At 35.1% G+C, this 16634-nt stretch overlaps 1 protein-coding gene across 1 annotated transcript; it reads right to left on the reverse strand.

The window, feature by feature from the left end:
• Positions 1–137: 137 nt before the first annotated feature.
• LOC104235824 (hexanoyl-CoA synthase-like) lies at positions 138–13705 on the reverse strand. The gene is made up of 14 exons (XM_009789648.2): positions 13311–13705; positions 8240–8369; positions 7873–8120; positions 6594–6798; positions 5042–5082; positions 4740–4865; positions 4018–4091; positions 2974–3194; positions 2334–2428; positions 1839–2055; positions 1055–1180; positions 878–976; positions 506–718; positions 138–433 (listed from the first exon to the last, which is right to left on the reverse strand). Exons 1-14 carry the CDS (start codon positions 13571–13573, stop codon positions 323–325), a joined length of 2169 nt encoding a protein of 722 aa, XP_009787950.1. The 5' UTR covers positions 13574–13705; the 3' UTR covers positions 138–322.
• Between the last annotated feature and the right edge of the window lie 2929 nt (positions 13706–16634).

Raw genomic sequence — 16634 nt, forward strand, 5'->3', positions numbered from 1 at the left:
GAAACAATTCTTTTCTTTTTCTATGGGGCAGATATTTGACTCTTCAGGCAAGTTCCAAAACTGGCCTAGGTAATTTCCCCATATCTAGTAATTCCTAAACGAAGTTCTAGGTTTTGGGTGCTATAATGGCGCTGGAATTAGATGGATCAATACCTTCAATCTTTCCCTGGAACGTTTCCAATTCACATGTAAAGTACATACTACTACATACTATGTTGAACTAGTAATTATGATACTCCATTTGTTATGTGATAAAGAAAATTTTAACCATATTACTATGTTGAACTATTACATGAAGTGCCTTCATTGGGAATAATCTAGGTCACAGTTTGGAACCTTGCTCTGCTTGAGAAAACTGTTGCCTCAATACCCTTCTCATAACTTTATTTGTTGCTGTTCTTGGAAGTAAAGGGAGAGGAACAATACTGGAAACCTGCACATTTTGTGTTTAGGTTAGATAATTTTACCTAACAATATTTACATTCTTTCAAAGCTTATGCTGTACCTTGAACAGAGGATTCAACTTTCTCTGCAAAGCTGTGTTGAAAGAAATCATCAACTTGTCCAAGTTTCGTTCCAAGTTATCTGAATCCTTGAATACGACAGCAATTACCAACTTCTCAGGCCCACCTCCAGTAGGTGGTACTCCAACTGCTGCTGTTTCTAGTATATTTTCGTCTGCTGCATTGCATATGCGCTCAATCTCAAGTGAACTCACCTGACAAAACAGAATACCAGAACTTTTAGGAAAGGAAACATTGCAGTCCAGAAAAATGCTTGGCAACTCAAACGTCTATTCATATGCATAGTTTACTGGATCCTAACTCCTAACACTAAAAGTACTTTTTCGGATTCAATTTCGAGGCTAAATGCAGACCTTTATACCCCCTAAGTTCATTGTATCATCTGCACGACCATGTGCATGGTAATATCCTTTAGAAGTACGTTCAAACACATCCCCGTGCCTTCTTAGAACCTGTGATATAATAGTGTCAAACAAGATTTTGATAGTAAAACTGTAATAGCTAGTCTATGGGATAATAATTTGCATTACCTTTCCATTCAAAACAGGCATTCCTTTGAAGTAGATCTCATTGTGGTCCGCATTCAGTAATGTGCTTGAAGCTCCAAACATGAGAGGACCAAGGGCCAATTCACCAGTCCCAGGAACATCTGATGGCTACACAAAGGTAAAAGTACTAGTGTTAAAGTGTCCCATAGTAGTAGAAGGAATGGACTATCGTCATCCTTATATGGTCTTGTGGAATATTCACCTCATGAGCTAGCTTATGGGGTTGAGTCACGCTCAAGATCCATTTTCTTAACATGGTAGCAAAATCTGACCTATTTCTATTCTTGGTTTACCCCAAATTTTAGGCCCTATGTATTGTCTACGCATGAGATGTCTAGTCTGAGCATAGGGGGAGGGGAGGATGTTAAGGTTCCCACATTGGTTGAGGGAGGGGGCTGTTATCTCCTTATATGGTCTTCGGCAATCCTCACATTATGAGCTAGCTTTTTGGGTTGAGTTAGGTCCAAGTTCCATTTTCTTAACATTCAGATTAAAATACCACAAAAACAAGCAACAAGGGGTTGTGAATATTTTAAGATGTGGCCAAAAAGAAAGCAGGAATCTGAATATTTTCTTTATGAGGATCCAAACAGAAGTAGCATGTTGCAGCTGCAGGCGAACTGATCACATTTGGTAAACACTCAACATTCACTAGCTTAAAAGGAACTTTCTATGCAAGCATAAAATGCACCGCATGATATTAATTCCAGTCCTGCTCTAGCAAATACTATTGAAGTTGCAGATATAAAGGTTGCGAGGTGCTTACTATAGGAAGACCATCGTCCCCAAGAATATGAAGACTACATCCCATGACTGCTGTGCTGAAAGCGGCTAAAGACTGGGGCTGCAACAATGACCCAGAAACAAAGGAGCCACCAATCTCTGTACCGCCGCAATACTCAATTATTGGTTTATATTCAGCTCTTCCCATCAGCCATAGATATTCATCCACGCTCGATGCCTCACCAGTGGAGCCAAAGCAACTACCATCATGTATGAACTACATTAAGCCCAAGAAAGGGAAAGGAAAAATAGACTTGAGCAGAATTCATTTAATGCACATATGTACAGGAAACAAACATATTTGTCTTCAAGTTATATCAGTATTCTGAAACTTGAAGTAATGAACCAACCATATGCAAGCTTGGCCACCAATTTCAGTCAATTAAGAGATAACGAAAGAGAAATAAAACAAGGAAGAAGATGCAAATAAAGCCTTCTGGCGAAGCAAAAACATATGAGAGGGTCACTTAGAAACTACCGGATGGTCGACCAATCAAAGCCATCAGGAGAATTCTTCGCTTTCCAAGTCCTCACTATACTTGGGATCACCCCGAGCATAGTTACTTTAGCGTCCTGGTTGGGTTGGAAGAGGATTTTTCATGAGCATGGATAACAAAAGATATTCAAAATTTAAACAACATAGATTTGAGATGAATCAACTAAATTATTTAAAAAGTATCTATCAGATATTGCAATGCCGATTAGTTTACTGATACTGGGGCGGTGAGAACCCGCAGGCTTAGCAATAATTTTATTAAATTTTAAGACTGTAAATGCAACTTAAGTGTTTCCTCTTTCCACTCATGATTTTTTCCCCTCATCAATTAAAGCTAGGAGCAGTGCAACTTAGCCTGTTTCTTTTTTTGATAGTCCACTCAAAATCAATCGCAAGGCTAATGCACATAGGAAGAGCGAAATCTCAAAGAAATAGATACCTTTTTTTATCTTTCTTTACTTCAAGCAACAAAATATATCAGGTTAAACGAAAACAAAGTAACATGTTGTCAGCTAACACAAGAATTATCTTATTTGAATAGAATTGTGATACAAAGTGATTTTAATCGAGTCATTCAACAAGAAATAGGAGAAAAAAATGTGTAACAACGAAAGAAATTAACCTGAACAAACTTAGCAAAGCCAGAATCAAGGGGAGATCCATTATACAAGGCAATGGACGCCCCATTCAATAGTGAAGCATAAACAAGCCAAGGTCCCATCATCCACCCAAGATTAGTGGGCCAAGCAACCACGTCACCTTTTTTTATATCCATATGGCACCATCCGTCAGCAGCCGACTTGAAAGGTGAGAGGAGACTCCATGGAATTGCCTTTGGCTCTCCTGGACCATTTAGAGTTTTAGTCGAGACCACTTATTCAATTGCTTTCCATTACCAATTCAATGAATTCTTTAGAATCAAGTGATAAACATAAAGGGGATTTTGTTCCCATTTCAGTTTGACGGTTGACTTGACTACCCAGTTATTCATTATTGTTTAGAAAGAGGGTATCTATATGTGTGTAACAAAACAATTTATGTGCGTTCTTCAACCCTTAATTTATTATGAAAAAGAATCTTCTACTCACCTCCCTCCTAACCTTCGCAAAACAAAAAAGGGAAGTGTCACTACCAAAATTTAACAAAAAAAAAAAAGATTGACAATCTTTCCAGTGGAAACCCAAGAATTACACTAAACTGGTATCCAACATCATGTAAAACTTTTGTGTCCATTCCAGTGTACAATATTTCCTATTTACTGTGTTGTTCACGTGACAGGCCCGAACTTAATGATGCTACAGTGGTTACACGTGACCCTTAAGTGAAGCCACTGTGATTACACGTGAACTTCCTTGCTTTCCTTCTTCAAAAATAATATTATGATCTTAACAACTACTTCTCAATCTCACCACCTTCCTCATTACTGTACCACCTAAAACCACAGTAGGCAAGGGCAAGTAACTTTCCTAACACTAAGTTTAGTCACTATTGCCTCCCACAATCTTCCAGCTTGCTCTAGATTTATCCTTACCCAAGAATCTCAATCCTGTCCTCACATAGTAATATCCCCAGCTTTACGATTTTGGAGAGTGTCATTCAGCTCAAAACAAAATTAAAATGCATATTGGCATGAAATAATTGGACACAAGTTTAACTTTTACTATACCTGTGGTGCCAGATGAGAACAGAATGTTTGTAAATGCAGTAATAGGTTGTTCTACTGCAACAAACTCGAGACCCCTGCAATGCGGGAAATTAAACCATTATTCCCAGCATCGGAACATTTCCAACAATTAGCACTCAATGGGAAATGGAGGTCACATTTTGTAAATGAAGATATAGTCAGAGATGACAACAGTAGACTTATTCTTTTTCATAATTTACCAAAGAAGGTGTGTGTGTGTGTGGGTGGGGGGGAGTTAGGCTCTGAGCCCTACCCGTTTGTTGGAAGCAAGTAAAACCAAAGTTAGAACAAGCAGGGAGACATTTTCCGATACCTCCATAATACAAGCTAAGGATGGATAAGCTCACCCAGCTATGTTTTGAGGTTATGTAAACAAATTGTTAATTACCTAAATAAGTCATGTGGGAGAAGATTCCCCTCCCTAACACTAGAAGACAAAAATGTGGTTGCAACTCATCTTAGGCAGCACATGTATAATGAAGTATGACAGGTATATGAGAAGAATTAAGTATTATGTGGATTCCCCTCCACATGTATTATGAGAAGAAGAAATAGATGCAACATACCAAGCTCTGAGCCAATTCATTGATAACAATTAAGTATGACAGGTATAAAGAACACACATTTTACTGTCCGTTTCATCAATTAAACATGTAGAAGAGAAAGAATTAAATGACAAGAATATCTGTGAAAGGAGTTCTTACCTGGAATCTTTCACTCTTTCTAAAAAGTCAGGCCAAGAGATGTCTCCATCACGTAATTGTATGCTTAAGCTGGAGGCTCTATTGGGAATGACAATTGCTGTCGGTGAACGAGCATCAACAACTCGACTGCAGTTTCAACAAGTGAGTCAAGAAAGAAATGAAATGAAAAAAGGGAAATGCAAAATTTACTAGTGGCACTAGCAATTAGGCATGAACCTGGATGCAGTTCAGAAGGCCTTTGAGGAACACAGAAGAAATGAAAAAAATTAAAATGTACATCAGAAAGAGAAGAGAGAGATGACCTGTACAAGGGTATCTTTTTATCTCCACGGAAAATAAAATCCTGGATACATGGTTGATAGATAACAAAATTAAACAAGTGAAGTACTCAAAAAAAAAAAAAAAAAAAAAAGAAACTGGAAGCTAATGGGCAAAATTGCATATGCAAAAAGGAGTAATAAGAATGAGATTATATTTATTTGAACCAAAATTCAACATTTATCGGAGTTTTGTCAAATGTAAGGAATAAAAATCTAAAATAAGTTTAATTTCATCATAGAGGGGTCCATAAGAAGCAGTGATCAAATAAGAAAGACAGAAAATAGTTTGTGTACTGGATACGTCTGTAGAATGTTAACCCAACTAGATTTGTGGAAGCCTATGTAAAATACTGGATCTCTCCGGAAATCTCCAAATGCCTTTAATAGAGACAAAAAGACACAACGTTCATGAGTATGAAGAGTTTACTTCTCCATGTTCGAACTATTTTGTTTCATTTGAAGGATTCAAATATGAAGCCATAACAAATCTGCTGGACGCTAATATTTGAAACATTCGTACATTTTTTATATTTGAAATTCATATACCAGCTTTCAGTCTCAATGTGGTCCAGTCATTCCTCGGACCCGCACATAGCGAGAGCTCAATGCACCGGACTGCCCTTATTTTGACTCTCAAATAGAATTTCTTTCGTCATGTTAATACATTGACTTTGGGTGCTTAATAGACTCTTCACCAAATTTCTCCAAGTTTTTTCAGAAATAATAAAATATCATGAATAATCTTTCATTAGGTGACTACTTCATAAATCTTCTAGATCTCTTGGACATAAATTGGTTATATCCAATACTGACATATCTAAATATTTTAAGAAGATATCAAGCCGTAATCTTACAACCAGTCTCTTGTCCCACTAATTTGGTCTCCCATATAATCTTCATACATTCCCTGATTGATGAAAAATAGAAACTCATAATAAAAAGGGCAACCCGGTGCACTAAGCTCCCGCTAAGCGCGGGGTCCGGGGAAGGGCCGTACCACAAGGGTCTATTGTACCCAGCCCTACCCTGCATTTCTGCAAGAGGCTGTTTTCACGGCTCGAACTTGTGACCTCCTGGTCACATGGCAGTAACTTTACTAGTTACGCAAAGGCTCCCCTTCGTAAAATAGAAACTCATAATATTTTTTCGAATTCACATGTATCTACTTTTTAGTGCATATATAGTAACACTTTATTAATCAAATTTTCCTCAATTCGTTGCTGAATTTGGTTATTATCCGACAAATTGTTGAATGACGAACTATAAAACCATCTAGTACTATCAGAATTTTGGATTTAGTACTATGTTATCAGGTACATCACAGCCAATGCACCAGTGTGGTCCTGTCCATGCAACCACAACTTTTCAGAATGTGGAAATGCTAGCATGAAAAGAACAAGAAATTTGCATTGGTCCAAAGAAACTCTATATCAGACTCAACTGGAATTAGGTTTGTCCAGTGACCTTAAAGAGAACATATATGATACAACACCCACAGAAAGAATAATATCCTCAGATTAGATAAGTACAGCACCTGCGTAAAAATTGCTTTTGCTTTTGATAAGATGAGCCTTGTCGAAATTTCACTTGGAGCAAAACTATCAGCAATTGACACAACTACATAACCAGCAAGAACAATAGCCAAGTAGATCACCACAGAATTAACATCCATCGGCATATCTATAGCTATGGCAGATCCTTTCTCCAAACCCAGGGTTTCAAGAGCATATGCAACTGCCCTGTATGAAAGGTTACAACTGTGAGAAATTGATGTTTCTCAGATTTCAAAGTCAAGCAAACTTGGAGAAATGCAAACCACAAGATGCAACTTGGACTGCAAAAGCTGTAAGCTGTATGAAAATTCACATTATAGAAACTGCAAAGTCGGGTAAAGTTGGAGTAACATGTTCATCACAACGTCATGCAACTTGGTGAGCATTTCTAGTGTCAACCATAAAGTATTCCCCAGAAGCAGACGACGGGTCGTTAACAAACTATATGTTACACATTTGAGTAACGTAATCATCAAACCACAATTTTTGGGCACCCTAAGCATGTTTCAAATTAAGTACCAAAGAATTTCTAGACAAATGCACTTGCAGGAAAAGGGGGGGAGGCATCCCGCATTTACGCAGGGTCTGGGGAAGGGCCGCACCCAAGGGGTGTAATGTAAACAATCTAACCTAATGCAAGCAATAGTGGCTACTTCCACGGCTCGAATCCGTGACCTATAAGTCACACAGAGACAAATTTACCATTGCTCCAAGATTCCCCTTCAGACAAATGCACTTGTAGGCAAAAGCAAAATATATGCGAACAACTCGGTTCACATGCTAATTTACAGTTTACTTCATAGAATAGTAGCAAATTGCTAGACTTAATGCTACATGCACAATACAACTGAGAGTTCCATCCCACGTTCACATGAAGAGAGCGACGCAGAAAGTACTCCTACATGAAACCACCGGGAATAGAACAATAAAGAGATATGAAACAGGTTAGATGGATTCAATTAGTAAATTAGTGATTCACTGCTACTTCATCCCCCCACCTCTCTTTTTGACTTAGTTACTACTTAGAGAATTGAACAAACAGGACCTCCATGAACTTAAAGTTAAATCATATTGCTTTCAAATTTTTAAAATTGCTGGCTAGTGGTATTTTCATGTAGTTCACTAGTTTCTTAATCTATAACTTATATTTGAAAAAGATGTTATCATTTCACAATATCAGATAAAACCTGATCTAGATAACTCTCGTAAACAGAACATCAGTTTGTAGAGAAAATAATTAACAACACCAATGTATCTTACCAAACTGATTCACATAACTCCTTCAAGGTCATTTTTTCAACAGGTGCTTCGTCATTTCCTTCACTTCGCCACACTATGGCTACATCACTTAAAGTCCTCTTTCTAAAACTGAGGCAATTCTTCGCTGGGTTCACTCGCGCTCCAGGAAGCCACTGACCACCTGGATGAGATGGACTCTCACGTAAAATACATTCAGGAGGAACTGAAAATGAAATATTCATTTCCTCCAATATGGTTTTCCAATATACCTAGCAAATGAAGTGATTGAGCAGGAAATGAGAGAGTCAACAAAGGCATGATTCCTTATTAGCATCAAAAGCACAACACAGAAGATCAGGAATTCATCCTCAAAGTACTTTCAACCTACCTCTGACTCGGAGACTGAAAATCTTTGAAAATCAGAGAAGCTAGAAATTGGGTCTTCATAATTTGATCCCAAGAACTCCTTTCCATGCCACTCCAGAAGTTGACCAATATTCGTCAAACCTGCATTTCTTCTGTTCCAACAAATGTGAAATAAAGTTGACAATAAGAAGAAAACTCTAACAAAATTCTAACAAATTTAAGTTCCGTGAATTCTATAACACACGTCATGTATTGTTTTCTCCATACAGTGCACGCACTAATGCAAAAAACTACTGCAGTTGAAAAAGGATCACCATTCACTTATCCCCCCCCCCCCCCCCCAAAAAAAAAAAAAAGCAAAAGGGGGATCACCATTCAGATAAATAAGTAGTAGTAGAAAATTGGCATGATTGACATCCGCTAAACCATTTGACAAGCAAACCCACAAAACTATGCCGCGTGATAGTAGACTCATCCATTAGTCCCAAATTACATTAGCTATCAGTTAGATGTCTTTGCTTTCAAATTATTGAACGTAACTCCACACGTGCAAGTAAGTTACTAAGATTTTTCACATGTACATTAGCAGATTCCGCCTATGTGAGCTTCAAAAGCATAGTCAATCACAAATCCAGATAAAGCACGATGGTCACGAAGTTGATATCAGTGTAAAAATAGTCAAATTATGACGAATCCTTTGAATTCTAAAACTTGGAACATTGTCAGTGCCTCCAGGGGCGGCCCGACGTATTTTGGGGCCTAAAGCCAAACTTTAATGAGGAGCCTTAATGTTTTCAATTTTTTTTAATTATTTGAAGTCAATTTTTCTAGCTTTTTTAGATGCAAAGTTACTAATAATTTTCTTATAATCAGTTTCTCCTAATAAGTCTTTCTCAATTGACAATATAGCTAACCCATTTAATCTCTCTTGAGACATTGTTGATCTTAGGTAAGATTTTATCAATTTTAATTTTGAAAAGCTTTTTTCCGCTGAAGCAACGGTAACGGGAATTGTTAACATTATTCTATAAGCAATATAGGCATTTGGAAAAGAATCAAGTCTCTTTATTTGATTGAGTATATCGATTAAACTATTATCTTCTACTTGTACTATTTCCCTTAATACTTTCAACTCAGAAAATAAATCTAAATCATCAATATCGGATTGATTATTATGCTTTAAGAAAAGTCCAAGATTAAGACAATGTGTTTTTAAATTTCCATCATCTAGTGATCTTAGTTTTTTACCACTAAATAGAAAACCAAATATATTTTTATACGCTTCAAATTGTTCAAATCTATTTTGAAGTGAAAAAATAGTCTTGTCTACTATGTATAAAAAGTAATCAACTCTAAAGGACTCTTCAAGAGACTTTGAGATTCCATTATCATCATTCTCATCGAATTGTTTCTTCCTAGATATCACACGTTTTTTCGAAATTCGAGTTCGATATTCATTTAAATGCAATTTCCTTGGCAGAAATCATAGCAGTTGCAAATCCTTTTTCTCTATATTTGTTAAAAGAAGAAATCAAACCTTTTAATTGATCTATGGAAACATCAATATGCATGTCTTTTGACTGCATATTTTTACTAACTGAATTAACAACAAATAATATATCATACCAAATAGTCATACCCAATAAAAATACAAAATTTTCGAGTTCATATGTTACTAAGCAATTAGCTTCACTTTTAGTTTTTGGATCATCACTAATTTCTACTAATTTCAATAAAGCATCTCTTATTTGTGGAGTTTGAAATCTTATTGCTTTAATGCTTTCAATACGACTTTCCCAACGAGTTTGTGACAATGATTTAAGAGTTAGACTGGGTACATTATCCTTTAATACTTTCCATCGCTTAGTACAAGATGAAAATATTGAATATATACGTTGTACCACTCCAAAAAATGATATAGCTTTTGTACAAGAATTAGCCATATCACAAAGTAACAAATTCAGATTGTGACAACCACATGGTGTCTAAAATGATCTAGGATTTACATCAAGAAGTCTTTTTTGCACTCCTTGATGTTTTCCCTTCATATTTGACCCATTATCATATCCTTGCCCTCTTAAGCTATCAATATCAAGTCCAATATTTTTTATTTCATCTATAATAACTTCAAAAGGACCTTTCTCACTTGTATCATCTACTTTTAAAAATTCTAAAAAATATTCATTAATTTTTATTGGAGTTGCTGAAATATCCATTCTTCGCAGTATAAAAGACATTTGTTCTTGATGACTTGTATCCGGAGTGCAATCAAGTATGATCGAGAAATATTTGACTTCTATAATTTTATTCTTAATTTCACTTGCCAATAAGTTTATCAATTCATTTCGTATTCTATGACCAAGGTAATGACTATGAATTTCATCATGCTTAATTCGTCGAATATGTTCCTACATGACAGGGTCAAATTTTGCAATCATTTCAATTAAACTTAAAAAATTTCCATTATTCTCTTGATATATCTTTTCATTTTTTCCTTTAAATGCCAAATTATTTTTTCCAAGAGTTTTGATCACGGCAATAATTCTTGATAATACATTTTTCCAATGCTCATTATCTCTATTGATTTGTTCTTGAACATCTTTATCGATTGTTTTATCTTTTTGCAGTCTTATTTCTAAATCAATCTATGCAGCCATGTTAATAATATGTTCATTTGTTGTTTCATGGGTTTTGAGCTTAGTACTAATATTTCTCCAATCATTACTACCTTCACTAGCTAGTTTACTATTACAAGTTCCGGACCTCGAACTAAACAACTTACAACAAAAACAAAATACTTTATCTAAGTCTTTAGAATAAACTAACCATCTTCTATCATGTCTTTCACCGTTTGCCAATTTTTGAATATAATGTGTAGTAGAAAAATGTTTTGAAAAATTATCATTCGGAAAATTTGTGTCAATTATTATAATCGGTCCCTTTTCTACTAATAGATCTCTCAACTTTGTATCTACATTAGTCCATTGACTAGGATCATATATATTTATAGGAGTTGAATTATCTATTTCATTTATAACCTCTTGATTTTTTGAGGATCTATTTCCGACTTGTCACTTACTTGTTCTTTTTCTACTTGAATATTATTAATTTTAGAATTATCTAACTCAACCGAATTACTAACTTGCTTATCTGGAGACCACTCTCCCAAACTTTTTGATTCAAGATCTTTATTATTCAATAAAGATTTATCAAGTGCATCTTTTTGAGATTGTATTAGATTTTGAATTCTTCTTCTTTTCTTGAGTTTTTCATAACCAGATTCATACTTTCTATTTGACATACTTATCTTCTAATAAATAATCTAAAAATGCACTAAATAGCAAAATATTAAATTTTAGATGAAAAAATAATAAAAAGATAGAATGATAGAACCTGGTTCAAGAACGGATAACTTGATATCAAATTAAATTTCTGCTCGAGTATGCTTGTTGTAAGACTTGAATTATGATAATAGAACGAACAAAAAACACTCCACTATTTTTTGAATCAATACACTGAACTCTGAAACTCCACAATAATCTTTGGCTATTGCAAAATAGAGGCTTGAATTGAAGAACAAAGTATAAAAATATAATATGGAATAGTGCACACGTTTTTGTTTTCACTTTGCTTGAGAAAGTTGTGACTTGTGATAGAAAAGTTAAAACTTTAAAGGAAAAGTTGTACTTGTTTATGTACTACAACCAATAAAAATATATTCCTACCTAATTGATTATTTTCCAAGATATCCTCCTTAAAGAGGGACTCTTTCCATTCCCGAAAGGACTCTTTCTATTCCCAAAAAGTTAGTAACGTTGGTTCTTACCATGCAACTGTACTTTCAGATTTTATTTTATTTTGAAAATAAATTACCATGAGTAATAGAAGTGGGCCCCTCCCACTGGCATTCACAATCTCAAATTTATGTTCTCTTTTTGTGCAAACTTTGCACGTTAGTTTTTCTTTTTTTTTTGTTTTTTATATATAGAACTTAGGTATAATAAAAAAATGGGTGGGGCATAAAGCGATTGCTTTACCTGCTTTATGGATGGGCCACCTGAGTGCCTCTAAAGCATATGACTAATTTAGCCAATCCCAAACCAGTTCGCAATTGAAGCTTAAGGCATCTCCAACCTTTACCCCATTTTTGGTCCCCAAAATGGGGATTTCCCCATTTTGGGGACAACTTACTCCAACCATTCCCCCATTTTTTTTCTCAAATTTTTTATATTCTTCTCTCTCTTCTATATTATATTATTATCTTTCATTTCAATTTCATTTTTTAATTTCCATTAAACAAATTCCATCTTTTATTTTTATTAATTTGTAATTTCCATAATTAAAACAATTCCATAAAATTCTAAATAATATAATTTGTAAGCAATTATTATAGATTAACTAATACTTCAAATAAAAGTGAAATCATTATGGTACAAGATTAATTAAATACATATTACATAACGATAAAATTCATTCGAAATACTAGATAAATATTCAACCTCAACCTCTAGTATTCTCCCATAAATGATCTATTAATGCATTACGAAGTGCAAAATGAGCATCTTTGTCCTTAATTCTTCTATGTCGAAATAAAAATTCTTGAAATCGTTGATTTTCATCTACTGCCATTTCTACATAAAAATAATAAATGCACGAAAATTAATTTATCAAAATTATACACCAAAGTTAAGATATAATATTAATATTATAAATACATTACATAAACATAATTAGATATATATAAAGAGATAAATTAAAAGATTAAATAATAAAATAATAATAAAAAAGTGATGAATAGTAATGGGGAGATGAATAATGTACCCATATTTGAGGGAACACTATTCATCCCCATTTTGGGGACAAAAATGGGGGAGGGTTGAGCTAAATTCCCCCAAATTTGGAGATGGCCTTAGTGTACTCAACAGATATTTACCGACCAATGTAAAAAAATAGTCTAATTATGACCATTCATTTAACAATTAGATCAAAACAGAGGGATAGTTGATTGAGTGACTTGATAAACTGATAGAATCCATTTTTCCCGTCTTTAACCCAAAAAATGATCAAATAAAAGAAAGAGAAGAGGGACTAACGAGTCGGGTAACCAAGCAGGCGGGTCAGGGCCAAAATCCTTGTAACATCCATAGTACATCATCTGGTGTAAAGAGAAAGGGAGTTTCGGGGTGAGAATTTCTTTGGAAATATGGTGCCATGTTTGGGGAGTGGTAGCACCGTAATTACGAACAATTCGGGTGAGTTTTTCGTGTATTTCTCCGGCGAGTTCAGAGGCTATTCCTAGAGCTTCAACGTCGGCGACGGTGACGGAATCTAAGCCTTTGTAATTCTGATGTGCCATAATCCTACACAGTCCACAGCCACTGCTGTAAATTTTTTGCTACACAGTGGTAAAAAGTGATTGATTACACAAAAATTAGAGAGAAATTAGCATATAGTATGTGTGTAGGCAATGATTTATCAAACACGTTGGAGTTGGGTGACTTGTTGGGTATTAGATGAAGATAAACTGTCACTATCTACCTGTCAACCTTTGATTAATTTGACTGATTTGGCAACTTGTTGATGGCTGCCAAATATGCCCATTTTTTTAGTTATCTTGTTAGAATGAGTTTCTATTTTGTTAGTACTTTGGTTCATTTTACCTGATTCTAAAATATTAATTTAGTTTATATACTCCATCTCTTTTAATTCGTGTATCCAACTTTTCTGTGTATCCCATGCTAATTAGTATAAATTTTTTAAAAGGATTGAAATATTTTTAGAATAAGCATGCAATGAGTTACATGGCTGGCACGTCTTAAAGTTTGTGCCTTGTGTTTAAGAAATTGTCGCCTCCTTTATTTTTTACAAATGCATATGTATCAAGAAGTTGTTTCATAATGAAAGTAGTATTTTATAGAAGCTGTACAGAACTTAATCATATTAATATATGTCTTCTTTAGGGTGGCTAGTAAATTATTGTCAATTTATGGTGTACACGATGTAAAAGTAGTTGTGAATTGTGGTAAAAGATACACAAGTAATTATTAAAATTAGTAAATTTGATTCATGTATATAAATCACAACTACATGTACACCGTTTATCTGATTGAGAATTATGAATCCTACCATCTGTGAATTTGATAAAAGAATATTGGTTGAATTGTGTAAATATATCTTAATACAAAATATAACACAACAATCGCGTGTCAGATGTTGGTAGTGATATATTGTCATACTTCATGAAAAATTTAACACTTCTATAAATTAGAGAATGATCGATACAAATTACTTTTTCAACCAGAATTTGAATATGAATTTCTTAAGCTTTCAAATAAAAAAATTTATATTGAAGAAAATATAAAAACTGATAAAATTATACTTAACAATATTTATAAAACTGAAAAAGAATCGTTGATTTTTCAAATTGTGAATCATGTGTTGAGATCTAGAACCAATTGATCAAGTTTGTGAGTAGAAATGAGAGATTGAGCTGAACAAAATTAACTCATTTTTCATTGAAATCAACTAACCGACTATCTATGTACAGTAGCTATGTATATATATATATATGTACAGTCAACTTAACTCTAACTAACTTCTATTAACCGCCTCTATTAACTTAGCTGATGACAGATGTCACCTAATGACTTTAACTACCTAACAGAATGAGCTAAAGAAGCTACTTGATAGTTATAACTCATATCGATCCTTCAACACACTCTCTCAAGCTGATGGTTGAAATACATCTTTCAACCCCAGCTTGGATAGTAGATAATCATGTTGTGGCTTTCACATACTCTTAGTCAGTAGATCAGTTTTTTTTTTTTTGTAGAAATATGATGTGTCTTTACCATTCCTTGAATAATTTTCTCTCTAACAAAGTGACAATCTAAGTCAATGTGTTTTGTGTGTTCATAGAATATGGGATTGACTGCAATCTAGATTGCAGCTTTGCTGTCACAGTATAGATCAATAGGCAATTGAATCTCCACTCCTAGTTCTTTGTATAGACATGTTAGCTAGGTTAGTTCAGCCACTATTGAAGCCATGCTTCTGAACTCTGCTTCTGCAGAACTCCTTGCCACAATGTCTTGCTTCTTTGACTTCCAAGAAATTAAGGCATTTCCAAACTTCACCAGATAGCGTGTAACAAACTTTCTAGTCTGCAAGCAGCCTCCCCAATCTGAGTCACAATAGGCTTTTATTTTCCTAGAGCTTTCAGAGGGCATCAACAATCCCAAACCAGATGCATTCTTGATGTACCTTACTACTCTTAGTGCAGCTTCCATATGAGATTGGGCTTATGCATAAACTGGCTAAGAACCAGAACATCAAAGGCAATGTTTGTCCTGGTCATTGTCAGATACAGAAGTCTCCCTACTAGCCTTTGATATTGGCTAGCATCAGATAGCAGGTGATCTGTATCTGCATTGTCTTTGTCTGTTCTTTGATTGTTGATGAAGTTGTCATAGTCTGTACAGGTGAGTTTCTGATTATGCTCTAATAGAGCACTAGCAGGTTTAGCCCCTCCGAGTCCCAGCTCAGCAATTAGCTTTAGGATGCCCAAGAAGAACTTGAGCTCACAAAGATCCTTCATCTTGAACTTGAGTTACAGATCACATCTAGTCTGCATAATAAGTTGAGGACAACTCCCTGTAATCAAAAGGTCATCAACATACACTAAGACAAGCACTAGCATGTTCTACACTTTCTTAGTGAACAAAGAGTAATCAAAATGGCTTTGGGTGAAACCAAGCTGCAGCAAAGCATCAATCAGCTTCTTGTTTCGCTGCCTTGGTGCATGTTTGAGGCCATATAATGATTTGTGTAACCTACAAACCTTGTATGACCCTCCCTGAGTAGAAAAACCTTGTGCCATGTCGATATACACTTCTTCTAACAAATCCCCTTGAAGGAAGGCGTTGTGAACATCCATTTGAATAATGTGCCAATGCTTAGCTGCTGCAACTACTATAACTAACCTGAATGTGACCATCTTGGCCATAGGAGAGAAAGTTTCTGTATAGTCCAACCCTTCTTGCTAGTTATAATATTTAGCCACTAGCCTTGCTTTATATCTTTCTACAGCTCCTGGGGCTGTGTATTTAACCTTGAAAACCCATTTGCATCCAATGGGAACTTTACCAACTGGCAAGTCAACAATGCTCCAAGTCTTGTTCTCCTATAGTGCTGTAATCTCTGACTTCATAACAGCAATCCATTTAGGATTTTGAACTACTTCATTATAAGATTGTGGTTCAGTAATAGATGAGTAGGCACTTAGTGCAAAGCTATAGGCAGAAAAGATGTTGGCATAGATTACATAGTCTGATATGGGATAACAACAGTTGGACTTCCCATGAGTTGGTAGCACATAATCCTTCGTCCATAGTGATGGTTTGGATAATCTTTAAGAT

This window comes from Nicotiana sylvestris, chromosome 10, assembly GCF_000393655.2.
Source record: "Nicotiana sylvestris chromosome 10, ASM39365v2, whole genome shotgun sequence".
In the NCBI taxonomy this organism is placed as follows: Eukaryota; Viridiplantae; Streptophyta; class Magnoliopsida; order Solanales; family Solanaceae; genus Nicotiana; species Nicotiana sylvestris.

What these genes read in the sequence shown, in the direction of transcription:
- LOC104235824 (XM_009789648.2), bottom strand. Translation starts at nt 13,573, where the DNA reads ATGGCACATCAGAATTACAAAGGCTTAGATTCCGTCACCGTCGCCGAC. An exon ending in GAGTTATGTGAATCAGTTTG is followed by an intron (nt 6,799 to 7,872) that starts GTAAGATACATT and finishes CCTTTCATACAG; the next exon opens with GGCAGTTGCATATGCTCTTG. An exon ending in AGTTGAATCCTCTGTTCAAG is followed by an intron (nt 434 to 505) that starts GTACAGCATAAG and finishes CAAAATGTGCAG; the next exon opens with GTTTCCAGTATTGTTCCTCT.